We start from the raw sequence: 14574 nt of genomic DNA, 5'->3' as shown, positions 1-14574 counted from the left end.
TGTGATACCATGAAGTGCATGCATAATCATAATGACCTTGTATGAGGGCCCCTGCAAGAATCTTCAGAGTAGCAAAGAATAGAAATAGGGCGGTAGTTGCCAGGGTCTAATTGGTTTCCTTTTTTGTACAGAGGGGTCACCCTTGCTTTTTTGAAGTCGTTAGGGACCCGTCCCTGTATGATGGAGAGGTTTATTATGTGAGTAATGATTGGAGCAATGGAGGCGGCTGAGTCATGATGCTCATGAGATGCTGGGACTGGGTGTGTCTCCGGAGCAATGGGAGCATGCGCAGCAGATGACGTAGTGATGCTCGTCGCCGCCCCGCCCCCTGGCTGTGTCTTTTAGTACAGAGTCACGTTGCGTTGCAGTGTAGAAGCACCAGACTGACCAGCAACATCCTCCTCTCTGCATCCTCTCTGCTGTACACCTGCACCCAGCATCAGGTAATATATAGCCTACTACTAAATATATGTAATACATTCAATGAACACTTTATGTTTTCCGGTTAGTGGTGGTAAATTATGTTGATAAATAACTTTGTTGTCGCTCGTTAGCAAATTAATTAACGTGTCCTAATCATCATGTTGAAACCACTTACAGTCATTTACGTTCAACAAACGGCACATCTCGCCAGCTTAACGACGTTATTGAGTGTAAACACGCGATAGCTGTGTTGTCAATACATGACCATCAAATGTGACTCATGAATAAATGAATAAATAAACACGATGCCTGCAGCCTGTTGCGTTAATGCTGTCGCATTTGTCACTTCGGCTGATGATGAGTCCCATCATTCGGCTGTCTTATAATTTCTATCGTTGTCTACTCTAAACGCTTACTTTAATTAAATGCTCCAGCCTCCATCCATCGCACTACTAGGTTGTCACTCGCCGATCGCGACGCGCTGTGTTAGCTTGTTGTGGATCAGTTATTTCTGGCAAGCGCCACAGACTGTCCTTCCCCGCCATGTTGTCTTTTTAAGCCAGCCAGGCAGGCAGGTTAGGCAGTGTGGGTGTGAGTGAGGTGGTGTCATATAGCAGTGCTTCAAACCTTTACATGTCAAGGACCCCAAAATGATGTTTTTTTTTTTGTCTCAAAAAATATTTTTGTACCAGGATTTTTCAAAAATAGCAGATCTACAAGCTCATAGCACAGTACGAAGTGACGCGCTATGAGCTTGTAGATCTGCTATTTTTTTATTTTAAAATGATTGTGACATTAACTAATTAGGATCAGGAGTGGGCCCCCCTGGTACCTCAAGGACCCCTTGGGGGTCCCCGGACCCCACTTTGAGAACCAATGTCATAGAGCACGTACACCTCCACCGTGATGCCACTGATGGGTGACTGACTGATGGCTGCTAGAACAGCTGGGTTCAGCCCGGGGTGGTGGTGGTGGTGGAAAGCAAGGTGATCCTCTTAGCTGGTTCTGTGGATAAAGCCAAGGCCTCCAAATAGAAACCGCACCTGGAATCAGGTGGTCTGTGTGTGTGTGCGTGCATCTCCAGCACGTCTGCATGGCCTTACAGACTAGAGGGCAGGGCACCTACTGTATGCACACTGTGTACTCTAGCTGCCATAGAAATTATTTAATAACCTGAAAGCGCAAATAGCATCTCTTCTTTACACTTTAAATAGGTACACTAAATTAATGCAAGCAAAAATAAAGGCACTGCAAAATGTGTAACGTTTTTCATCATGCTGAGCAAAAATTTCACATAGCTCATTTTGACTGTTAGATAAAATATTTAATCACACCCTCATAATGTAATGTAAATATTTAAGTCAGAATGATAGATGGTAAATCTTTTATGATCCAATGTAAATTTGTCATCATGGCGTCTAATCTCTCTTATGTGAAATTACATAATCTGAGTGTTATGATGACGATGATTGTTGAATTAATGACATGCTTTACGGGACAACACAACAACCCTATTTGTGTGGCAATAAAAGCGTCTTGAACCTTTGAGGTAAGACTTAATAATATATCAAAGCTCTCATGAAGCGAGGGAGTGTACTGTATGTGCGCATGTTGAGGTGGCTCTGCATGATGCCATGGGGAGTTGGCTGTCGCCTCGTGATGTCGCAGTGCAGAAACATGTTTTCCTGTTTGGTCTACAGTACCATTGCTACCATGCAGCATGGTAGGAATAAGTTATGCATCATTGAAGCAAAGGCTGTTAGTCTATCCAGATCCAAGAGGAGTTCTGATATTTTTTAGTAAACAAAGACTGCCTCGTCTCTGGAATAAACACGGCCTTAAACCCAATTTAAGCCTTTGTCGAAGGACAGACTTGCAGCAAATAAATTATTTTCAAATGTCCCTAACTCCATATAATGTGCCTTTGCCTTAGAGCCCTTAGACAGCCTTGACTCCAAAATGATGCACATCAAGCTGTTCCACTGATCATGGATGAAATGTCATTTAATCCATGATGACGTACATGGACGTGTCTGTGGGATTCCCTCCACCATGTTCAGAGCAGTGACCGCCATCTTACTTGTTCTCGTTGATTTTAAATGATGACCTTGGTTACAGCCAGAAAGGTCTCTACCACGTGCATTTTCTGCTGATTCATGGGGCAACTTGGCATGTAAAGTACAGTTCTGCATCCTCTATTGGGACAAAGGTTATCTTGGAGAAGGTCACTCTGATGCTTTCTGAATGCAGCTTCAATTAAGTACTTGTGATGCTGCCAAGTCTCTTTGCAGGTTGATTAGGTTACACAGGATTGATACATGAATAGCATCGGGCCTCACAGACTCCAAGGTTTCTTTGTGTGCTTTTAGTCTCCGCCAGGCCTCAGACAGTTTCCGTGGTGGGACTGCCGAACTGCTTGAGAGAAGCAGGCTACAATACTAGTCTTCAGCGTCTTTGAAGAAACAATAAGAGAAATTAAAAATAAACTATGTGTTGATTGGTACAGTATGTGTGTGAATAAATATATATATATATATATAGCGCGATTATTCTATAGCTTACTTTTCTTTTATTAAGATATTTTTGGGGCTTTATTTGGATAGTACAGTGGGGAGTGACAGGAAACGGGGAGAGAGAGACGGAGCGACTCGCTGTCAGGCTGCGTTAGAGCCTATGTGGCATCAGCCATCGGCACCCTTCTATCGCTTACTTTTATTTTTATATATCAAGAAATCGGTTAACCACTTAAGCATTATTTTCTACTTTAACGCACAATGGTGTCATGCACAAATTGTGAAAATAGCCGATGTATAAGGTAAGTACTAGGATCGTGTTTTTAGGACCACACAAGCTGCAGCTGATCAGCGGACCTGAAAGACCTCGACGGAGTGTAAACATGTAACAGGTTGCAGAGGCTCTAACAAAACTGACTATAAGCCATTGGGTTATCCTATATCAAATGTAATTATCTTACCCCATTCACTAGAGACCTACTATGTCCCTGTTCTTGCCTGTTCCCTTGTGAGGCAAAAGCCTGTGGGTCTGTACTGACAAACTCCATGTACAGTAGGCCTGTAATATTATCATCACATTCTGTTTGACATGCTTGCAGTGGGCACTCTTTTGGGAGTTTGTTCTAGCTTTTGTCCATTGTTCTCAGTGGAATGTGTGTGTGTGTGTGTGTCACAGTGTGTGTGTGTGTGTGTGTGTGTCACAGTGTGTGTGCGTGCTTACGTGCGCGCGTACGTGTGTTGTGAAGGTTGTTATCTTGTGGCGGTAAGCTGGGATTAAGAGAGAGAATACAGACTGTCAGGGCATATCCCACCATAGCCACACAGCCTTGTTAGGGAGAAACGTGAGCAGAGAAAGAACAAAACCCCGCCCTCGCCCGTACATTCCCGCGGTCGTCCTGGGTACCGTCGCCTCTGTTAAAGACCCGACCAAAGTCGATGTTTTGGTTACGCCGAACACATCACGAAGTGAGTACAAACACTCTGGCCTGATCTGCTTAACAGAATCGTGGTTAGATAAATACTGTACTCAAGTCTAGGCCTGTCATGATAATGACATTTTACTTAACGATTAATTTTCATACAAACAATTGTGATTAACAATTTAAATTTTGTTTTTGCCAGGAACATATGAATTTAAAAAATCCTGTTTGCCTTTTAGGCTTTGTAAACAAACTTTGCACAGGGCAGATATGATGATTAGTAAAGAAATGACTGAAATATTGAATAACTTTATACTTTAAAACATTTAGGAAAATAGTGGAAATGCTCGCTATTTGGGGAATTTATTTGAACATTTATGAAAAGCTTTCAACATGGAAACAATTATGTAAAATATTTGCGATTATCTCAAATAATTGCGATTAGGAAATTATGTAATAATAGTGACAGTCCTACTGATATCACAGTGGAGCGTTTTTCTATAATCAGAGCTGATAGGGACACTGTGAGCGAGGATGGTCAACATAAAGTGGGGGGGAGGGTGAAGCTTGATCTTTGACAACAAAGATTGGTGCCTGCCAGGGGTTGGATGCTACAGAGAAGAAAGTGGCTTGTACTGCAGATACTGAGTTGGTGGTTGTCATTTTCCGAACTAGATGCTGTCCAAGGGAGTTCACCTGCGTCGTGTTGGTGACAGTGTATTGCCACCCCAGCGGCCGCACGAGACGTCATTATCTCCACTGTAGCGAGCTTCCAAACTCACTATCCCAGCTCCCTCATTCATTTGAAGGGGATCCAGGTCAGGATTAGCAGTTCTTTGTCTGACTTCTCTCGGTATGTCACCTGTACCAGTACCACTAGGGGTGAGAACACTTTTTGTAGGAAGGCATACAAATAAGTCGCCCTTCCCTCAATGAAGAGCTCTGATCAAATTATGGTGAGGCTGGTTCCAGCCTACCTAGCAGTAGCAGTTGTTGGAAGGCAGTCAGCTATCACCAGTATCACCAACAATGGTCAGAGGAGGCAGTGGAGCGACTGAGGTTTGAGTTAGAGTTGAGTTGACAGACTGGGATGAGTTCTTCAGGGCACACGATGACTAGCGGACGACCTAGACAGCCTATGCTGTCTATACGCACCTAGAGTGCGTGCGTCCCCTGAATTTCCACCACCGGATCGTCCATCCTTCCGTCCGTCTGTCTATTTAGTCTGACAAAGGACTATTGTGTGATTGTGTGGGGAGGTTATTTTCCCTTTTACATAGCACTTTAACTGTCCATTAAGCATTGAAGCGTAGCTTACGATGTTTACAGTAATATGGTGTTTGCTGATCAGAGTGATGTAGTGTCGGTCTTTCTTTACACTCATTGGGAGAGATGCAAATTGAGGTGCCAAGACGGCACAGCTCAAGTGGGAGTCATGAATTTGAAGAATTTTGGAATGGAAATTTACAAACAAAAACTGAGTGTGTGTGTGTGTGTGTGTATGTGTGTGTGTGTGTGTGTGTAATTCTGTTAACCTCTATACCCGGAAACGGTGTGCATCAGTTAACCAACGGTCTGAGTAGGCTTGAAATACAGTATGGAGAGAGCTGGTACAATAAGCTTATCATTGGATTGGAATTTTAAGTAAACACAAATACAGATAAGGTTCAGTTTTAAAAAGAAGCCTGTTGAAAGGTGAAAGGAGTGGAAAATTTGGAATGTGAAGTATCCATCTTTCTGTCCACCATTCTTCTTACATAATAACTCTCTGTCTTCCTCAGTAATCACCATGGCTACGCTGTGTGTGTGTGTGTGTGTGTGTGTGTGTGTGTGTGTGTGTGTGTGTGTGTGTGTGTGTGTGTGTGTGTGTGTGTGTGTGTGTGTGTGTGTGTGTGTGTGTGTGTGTGTGTGTGTGTGTGTGTGTGTGTGTGTGTGTGTGTGTGGGGGAGGGTGTGTGTGTGTGTGTGTGTGTGTGTGGGGGGGAGGGTGTGTGTGTGTGTGTGTGTGTGTGTGGGGGGGAGGGTGTTACACAACTGCTTATGTACGGTACAGTGAAGAGCGAGGAAGAATGTAAGCTGTTTGGAAGCTTGTGTGTGCATGTCAGCATGATGTTTCAGCACAGTTACTGCCATCACATGACATCACAAAGACCACACTGTCACTGCAGCTCACCTCCTGTGAGGAAATCTATTTGCTCTTGTGCACAGTAAAATCCTGAGTGTCAATTTAACTCGAAGTGTAAAAATAAGGGTCCAGTTTATGCATTTTGGTTCCTTTTTCTTTTTTTTTTACACCCTAATTGTTATTTTAGGCATATCACTCACACCATGGAGGCCTCTGCATGTAGTACCATTTTCGGAATAGTTTCATAATTGCCACCTTAAGCTGAATTTATTAAGACTTGAAAAAACGTACACAATTACGTAAAGTTCTTCTGCATTTGAAAAATATGTTTTGTTATTTAAAAAGTAGACTGCCCCAACGCTCCTGATTTCGTGTATAGAGGGGCGGGTTTATAGAGCCGGCGAGAGATTGCGCCTGATCCCATTGGTTCACCGATCTGTCCGTCAACCCCCGCCCCGTTAACACAACATTACGAGCGACGCCCACTGCACTCTGGTTGGTTGGGAAGTGAAACACTTCCTCATACCGAGTACACCGACGCGCTGGGCCAGGCTTTTATTTTTTAGCAAAACTAAACAATAAAAGCCTGGAGATCGAGGCTATTTAAAAAGTAGCTGCACCGTAAAGACCCGGGTTTAATTCCTGGCTGCGGAGCCTTCGGCTTGGCCGGGTACTCCAATGGACACAATTGTCAGTGTTCACAGGGGGGAAAGCCTGCAGGGATTGACTGTCCTACTGGACTGGGCGCATGTTCAGCAGGGCAGGGGAACTGGGGGAGTCTCTCTCTCTCTGTTAAACTCCTCACTGGCAGGTGAAAAGAGCACGTCGTGCCTGCTCCCCCCCAGGCCAACAGTGGGGGATGACAGGGACCATAGTGCACTACAACTTAAACAATGACTCATTTTAATATTGGGGAAATTATTTAAAAAGACAAGCACGCAATTGGTGATAAGCTGCAACTAGCTCTTGTTCCTAGAGCAGTGGTTCTCAAAGTGGGGTCCAGGGACTCTCAGGGTTCCTTGAGGGGGTTCTAAATTGACCCTTACAAGTCTGTAAAACTTTTTTTTTTGTACTGTATATAGCCCCTGTCACTGTCAACCCCTACTGTTTTGCTTGGGGAGGGTGAAGACAACCTCTCCTCCAATACACATGACATCACCAGCCACTCCTTTTCACCTGACAGTGAAGAGTTTCACTGGGAGTGCATAAAACATGTTGAGGAAAACTGCATCCTTCCTACTGTAGCTCCGCTCCCTGTGTGCCCCAAACAACCTGTAGGAGTCGCTAGTTCAACCACAGATATCCCTCCCTACCCGGCTTATATCCACAAGCATGGACAGTTTGTTGGAGAATCCGGCCAAGCCAGAGACCCCACGGTGGTGGGCTGGGCAGGATCTTTACACCTGCACCACCCAGACATTGAACGCTAGGAAACTGTACAGGTCTACAAACTGTTAAGCAAAGTAATGTCTCTCTGTTTGTCTTTCTCTCTCAGCCACCGCTCAGCTACGCTCAGCCACCATGACACACCAGTATCCCGCGTTTACTCCTGAGCAGAAGAAAGAGCTGCAGGAAATCGCTGAGAGGATAGTCGCGCCTGGCAAAGGCATCCTGGCAGCGGATGAGTCCACCGGTATGTATGTGTGTGTGTGCATGTCTGTACATCTAGTATTCTGGCTTGGACCATAAACGTCCACCATATGGGGCTTGACCTTTCTTTTCTTTTTTATAAGACTATTGGATATTGATTATGATATAGTGATTAAAAACATGGTCTCTGTAGTCAACATACTTGTAAGACTTATGTAAGTCTGAATGACTCAGCTGGCTTGAAACATTATAAGCTGGACTAACACATAAAGATTTTTAAAATCTTTGGTAGCATCACACTCTACAGGATAATCTCATAAAGTTCTCTTTCAGATTCTCTTAAATATACACACACCACAAGATTTTAAAATAATGGGACACCACACACTACAGGATTCTATTCAGATTGTCTGGGTGGCCACTGGCCACATGATCACATGCGGAAGCAGCAGCAGTAGCTGACTAGCAGATGTAGATAACGAACAGAGACGGTTTAAATTCCAGTGGTGACGAATGGTTGGGATATATCTGTGAAGACACGTTATAGACCGTGTTCTTCCCACATATCTACAAGCCTCAGCTGTCCAACGCACCACTGCTTTTAGACTATCTTTCTCGGCCAGTAGCAATCTTTAGATAAATATCAAACATGTTTGAACATTCTTGGGATGGCCCGACCGTCCTGTGAGCAACTCTGGAGGGTTAAGATTGGATCTTTGAACTGCTCACACTAGATGATAATTATGCCAGAGATTCGCTCCAGATCTAGGCTGGGCTACGCCCCCCCCCCCCCCCCCCCGTTTCTGACCCAAAATCACCCCGATTATCTTGTAGTGTGAGCAAAGCTTAAGGTTGCACATGGCTGTAATTTAATGTTTATACAAAAAACTATGCGTGTAGCTCCCATTTGCATAGTCATTATTTGTGTGTTTGTGTGTCTACTCTACAGGCAGCATGGCGAAGCGTTTCAACCCCATCGGGGTGGAGAACACAGAGGAGAACAGGCGACGCTACCGCCAGCTCCTGTTCACAGCCGACGAGCGCATGGACAACTGTATTGGCGGCGTCATCTTCTTCCACGAAACCCTGTACCAGAACACAGACGACGGCACATCCTTCGCCCAGGTCATCAAAGACCGTGGAATGGTCGTGGGTATCAAGGTATGTCCCCTAGCACCCCTTAATTCTTTCAGTGTTATTTTTTTATTTTTGAGGGGGGGTATATCAAGTGTTTTTCATGGCTTTTAGAGCTGTCAGTCAGCGCAGACAAAAATGTATACTATTGTGTGAGAGAGAGCAGGCCAGAGTGGGAGTGTGACTAAATCCTAAGCAGAGCTAATCATGGATTTTTGAAAAGGAAAATGTGTAGGAAGTAACCCTGTAGTATGTTTATACAGATGCTAGGTTTTATGTTAACATGGTGTCCTGGTGTTTTCTTGGCACAATATTTAGTTGCCCGCTTGTTGATTGTTCATGCCAGCCCATTAACTCTGATCTTGCACTTGGTAAGTCGCTCTGAATTAGAGCGTCTGCTAAACCCATGCGTTGTTAATATTTATTGTAGGCTGACACAATTATTGAGAGCAATTACAACAAGAGCAGGTTAGTTGCACACATTGTAAGCATCAGTTCCTTGCAGACATCATAAGCAGCCCAGGCGTGTAGAGTGTATGGTTTCAAACCCTAGTTCTCCAACAATTAATATAATATATATTTTTTTTAATTCTTAACATCGATGCAATGGATTTATTGGATGTTTTGACGCTGAGATTTCTCTTCTTAGTAGGTCAGTGTTGTATTACTGCCAAGCTTTTAAAGTAAACAACAGCCTTGACTTGATCTGCAGGTGAAACAAGACGGGAGGCTGCCACTATATTTATGAAACATACTAGCTGTGTCTCTGTGTTTAAACACACACACAGTCATGCGTGCACACTCACACACACTGACACACTGTAGGTATCAACAGTAGATCAGGTGAAGAGGATACGCTAAGCTTTAGAACATGTATTACGTCACAGGAATAGGAAGGTCGTATTCTGTTGTTCGAGTGGAAACGGGTGCGGGCTTGTCTCATCTGTTTTGAGAAAAATTCAGGCTGCCACTATGTGTTTTTTTTCCTCATAACAGAGAGGGAGCCGTTTATTTTCTTTAGATAGACAGACAGTGTAAAACCTGAGAATGAAGGAGAGGCACAGGCTGGATCAGGAGGGGTTTTGTGGATAGCGAAGAGCATGTTTAACACAACCTGTGATAGCCACCATTTCCCTGTAGAGAAATGGTCTACAGTACTAGTTTGACAGACATTTGAGTTTATACATTTAGACATTGAGACATTAGGATAATTCACTTTCTTTTTTTCTATGGAAATAACAATACGATATAACTTGCACAAAAACAAATTTCAATTTCAACAATTTTTTTTTTACTTCTGTAGACCTGTGATGTGACAATAAAGCTGATTCTGACATAAATATTATTGATACCTATTAAATGCTTGGGGATATATTTATTACATTTGTTTATCTCTTGGCAGGTGGACAAAGGTGTCGTGCCCCTGGCAGGAACAAATGGCGAGACAACCACCCAGGGTATGAAGTGAAGTCATGTGCAGTCAAACACTACCATAAATAAACAAGAAAGTTGGCATGCCGCATGGGCTGTATTTTTATGATAAATACTAGTATGCATTCATCTACAAATGATCCCATCCCGCTTTGTAATTTTAAGTCTCTCTGCTGCATACTTGCCTACATGTTAATCAAAATACCAAGTCATGTTTGTACTGTTTTGAGAGAGTGTACTGTACATGATGCATCATTCTGATATTGATTCTCCTTCTTCTTATCACTCTGCATGTTCAGGTCTAGATGGTCTGTCTGAGCGTTGTGCCCAGTATAAGAGGGATGGTGCAGACTTTGCGAAGTGGCGCTGTGTGTTGAAAATCTCAGACACCACACCATCTGAGCTGGCCATCATTGAGAACGCTAATGTACTTGCCCGCTACGCTAGCATCTGCCAACAGGTCATTGTTTTATTATTGTGTTTTCTTCTTTTTTTTGTGTTCAGTATGTCAAGCATACTGAACACAAGCGGTCTTAAACTAAAACTACATACTAGTGCAAGAACAAATCAAAATGGAATCATTCTAGTACTAGTATAAATACCAATAATAAAAACTGATGTGTTAATGTGTTCCAGAATGGTATTGTTCCTATTGTGGAGCCTGAGATTCTTCCTGACGGAGACCATGACCTGAAGCGCTGTCAGTACGTTACTGAGAAGGTCAGTACAATTCTCACGGTCATATAAAACACAGTGAACAGGGAGCAAAGTCTTCCCAGCTCCTGTGCTGAATCCTTTAAAGGGATTGTAGGCGAGTTCAGAGATAAAAAAAAGAGAAAAACTATTGTCAAACACCGCACCTCCAATCCCCCCCCCCCCCCCTCCTCATCAGCAGTTCGTTTCCCCGACCACCAGGGGGTGACGCAGGGGGGACTTCTAAAGGGGCCATGCCGAAAATAGGTTGCTTTATTCGGATACAATGCATGTCACTGCCCGCCCCTGCCGGTTCTCTGAATTTTTATTTTTAAATAGGCTATTTCATGATAAATTGACCACATATGAAGTTAAACAACTAAATTCTATCCAAACGCTATCTTAAAAGTAAATTCCGTGCCTCAAAAAAGAAGTTTGAGAGCGTTTTAAAACTGAAAGTAAGAAGTATAAACTGCCTACAGAGAAAACAATGGCGGCTCGTTCCATTTTTGTCGGCTGCACTCGGTCCCATTCGGTTTCACCCGAACACTTCACACGGGCACGGACGCGCACATGCGCGTCCATGCATTTACGTCCCGGATACCCGGATGTCAAAACATAAATTGTAGGGAAAATACGGATTTCAGAAAGAGGACTGTGTTTCAATGCAGGAAAACACCCCAGCATCATTATATAGTGGCTGATAGAGGGGAAAAATGCTAAATATTCTTAAAATGTAGGCTTAATGTTGCCTACAATCAAGCCAATTCTGTAACTGAAGTGACCACCGGGCCTCCACAGGTGGTAGACCAGAAAGAAAACTGAATTTCCTACAAAACCTACAAAATATATTATTATTAAACTCCCAAGTACAATACTTGTGTTGTCACAAGTATTTAAGTAAAGAACGATAGACATATCAGTAAAATTGCATTTAATGTTGTTGCAGTCCTGTTTTTACACCTGTAATATAATTATACAACTTTATTTGAATAGGACCTTTTCATATGTTCTCATCGCACCGTTAACTTGTAGGTCCTAGCTGCTGTGTACAAGGCCCTGTCAGACCACCATGTGTACCTGGAGGGAACACTGCTGAAACCAAACATGGTCACTGCCGGACACTCCTGTCCCAACAAGTACTCCAATGAGGAGATCGCCATGTCGACCGTCACCGCGCTGCGCCGCACCGTACCCCCAGCTGTCACAGGTCTGTGTGACTTGCATATTGCACAATGTGACAAAAATCCTTACAAGCAGGGGTGCAACAGTTAATAGAATTAACCGATTATAAAGAATAATCTATACTATAATAAAATAATCGATTAATAATCACTTCCTATTTTGGCCATGTCAAGATTTCACAAAATGGCTAAAATAATGAAAATGACCAATCTACAATTTCACAAAGCGCCGCAATGCAACGCATTGTGAGCTTGTAGATCTGCTATTTTCACTATTTTTGCATGACAACGTTGTGCAATGAAATATAAAATAACTCGTAAGTGGTTAATTGATTCGTTGTTTTTAAAATAAGCTTCACGATAATGCGATTAATCAAAAAAGTAATCGATAGAATAATCATTCGAAAATCAATAGTTGCAGGCAGCCCTACTTACAAGAAAGAAAGAGATGATTGTTGGGGGTAAAAATGAATGCCACAATCTGTTCTGTAAAATCCTATCAAGAAATTAACTGTGTGCGCGCGCACTCTCTTTCCGCAGGAGTGACATTCCTCTCCGGAGGCCAGTCTGAGGAAGACGCCAGTGTGAACCTGAATTGCATCAACACCTGTCCACTCGCCAAGCCCTGGGCTCTGACCTTCTCTTATGGCCGTGCCCTTCAGGCCTCTGCCCTCAATGCCTGGAAAGGAGAGCTCAATAATGAGAAGGCAGCCACTGAGGAGTTCCTCAAGCGTGCTGAGGTAAACTTTGAGGTCTACATGGTTTATAGGTGTGTAAGGGGGAAAAGACAGACTTCGATGTGAACTGTTAATCTTGTACATAATAATGAGTGTGAAACATCCTCTAAGTATATAGCTACGGGTTAGGTCAGTGTACTCACGTACGCTGATGATAGTCAAAGGATGGCTCGAAAGGTCTATCTTGTCAACCCCTCATAACGACGATATAAATGCCTTTTTGAATGAAAACCTGCAAAGTGTTTGGACTGCAAGTATTACGGCGACTCGCATCAGATGCCTATAGTGAAGAAACATTTAACTTTTCAAATTAACACAGAATTGCATGAATGAATTTCAATGAAAGAAAAAAAAGGAACTTTGTTTGTTTCCTGTTTGAAAATGTATTTGTCACTAAGCATTTGTAGCATTCTAATGGTACATACAAAGAAAATGACAATAAATAAATCTACACATATTTAGATGCCATCATGCCATCCTGCAGAATACATGAAAGTACAAACCGCACAGATAAATATCCATCAAAATAATATTTCAATAAGACACATGGAGAACTTAATTCTTTGTGCATTCATATTAGGATACAAAACAATGAGCAAATTGATACAAAACAGTGCCGGAAATTGCCACGGAAGTGGGGGCATTGGTCCTGTTAAAATTCTGACTGTTATATGCCATGTGGTATGTGGCCCATCATGACCTCTCCTCTCCTCCCTCCAGGCGAATTCCAAGGCAGCGCTGGGCAACTACGAGTCTTCTGGAAGTGGCGCTGCTGCTGGACAGTCCCTCTACGTGGCCAACCACGCCTACTAAACATCACCTTCCACCCACATACTACTGCCTCCAACTAATAGTATACCTGCTCTGTCACTCTGTCACTTCCCCGTCAGTCACAGGCCTGCGCTGTCTACTGTACTTTAGGGTTGTCACTGATGCGTCACTATGACAACTGTTATAGATATTTGTTCTTAAAAGATATATTTTGAACTTATGTTTGTAAAGGGAAAGGCTTCTTTCAGTTTTTAATTTTAAGCTGAACAAATGGAATTAGAAGTTGGAGCTTTGCAAAAATAAAAATAAAACGTATACAATTTAAATGTTTAATTTTAATACATATCGGAACCAGTTGATGTAGGCACTGAGAGTTCAGGTGGGATCTCCCAAAAGTTATAAAGTTTTAAGCTTGTGTTCTGGTCAGTATTCACTCCATGCCTAACCTGTACTGTCCCTCTCACCAATCCCCTCTCACCTCTCTTCCGACTCTCCGGACCCTCCAGAGCAGGGCAGAATAGCATGATGTGTGACTCGTTGTTTGGCTTCTGTCTAACTGCAGCTGTGAACTTATCTGTAAAACACTATACAACTGTATTAACACCCATTGACGATACCAACAGATAATCAGTGACATGACGATCACCATCAAACAAAGGATGAACCTCTGGCAAGATACGGTAGCATCTGCCAAGAGTTCACCGGTGTGTTTGCGAAGTGTTGATTTTTGCAGAGTGAAGTTTTTTTTAGCGGCCCAGTGAAGTCAAGTACGGAGGGCGTAGTACTGTGAAACACACTCTACACTCCATTGGTTGCACAAGAGACAGTTGTAGCTTCAGCAGATGTGGGAATAGATACAGTAGATAAACCACTATCCACTACACACCCAAGTTTCATCATAAATGTTTGTTTCCCACTATTCTAACTATCAGTAATTGATGAAACATCGTATGTGTCTATCATAACTCGGTATAACATTTAGCTTTGAATTATTGCACAATCAATGTATTCAGTTGTATGATGGTATAGGTATTATGTGATACTCGTGCGTCTC

The 14574-nt window shown here is 42.9% G+C and overlaps 1 protein-coding gene across 1 annotated transcript; it reads left to right on the top strand.

Annotated features, from left to right (window-relative positions):
• The first annotated feature begins 351 nt into the window (after positions 1-351).
• Positions 352-14568, top strand: aldocb (aldolase C, fructose-bisphosphate, b). Its single transcript, XM_080436334.1, has 9 exons — positions 352-443; positions 7476-7613; positions 8520-8731; positions 10107-10161; positions 10435-10595; positions 10772-10855; positions 11864-12038; positions 12553-12752; positions 13470-14568. Exons 2-9 carry the CDS (start codon positions 7502-7504, stop codon positions 13560-13562), a joined length of 1092 nt encoding a protein of 363 aa, XP_080292460.1. The 5' UTR covers positions 352-443; positions 7476-7501; the 3' UTR covers positions 13563-14568.
• The last annotated feature ends 6 nt before the right edge of the window (positions 14569-14574 follow it).

The sequence above is a fragment of the Gymnoscopelus braueri genome (assembly GCF_963280865.1).
Source record: "Gymnoscopelus braueri genome assembly, chromosome: 8".
Classification (NCBI taxonomy): domain Eukaryota; kingdom Metazoa; phylum Chordata; class Actinopteri; order Myctophiformes; family Myctophidae; genus Gymnoscopelus; species Gymnoscopelus braueri.
The sequence above is the reverse complement of the archived record's forward strand: the minus strand, read 5'-3'. Positions and strand labels throughout refer to the sequence as shown.

Coding starts and splice junctions, on each gene's coding strand:
- aldocb (XM_080436334.1), top strand. CDS start 7,502: ATGACACACCAGTATCCCGCGTTTACTCCTGAGCAGAAGAAAGAGCTG. Junction 7,614..8,519: donor GGCAGCGGATGAGTCCACCG/GTATGTATGTGT, acceptor TCTACTCTACAG/GCAGCATGGCGAAGCGTTTC. Junction 10,856..11,863: donor GTCAGTACGTTACTGAGAAG/GTCAGTACAATT, acceptor GTTAACTTGTAG/GTCCTAGCTGCTGTGTACAA.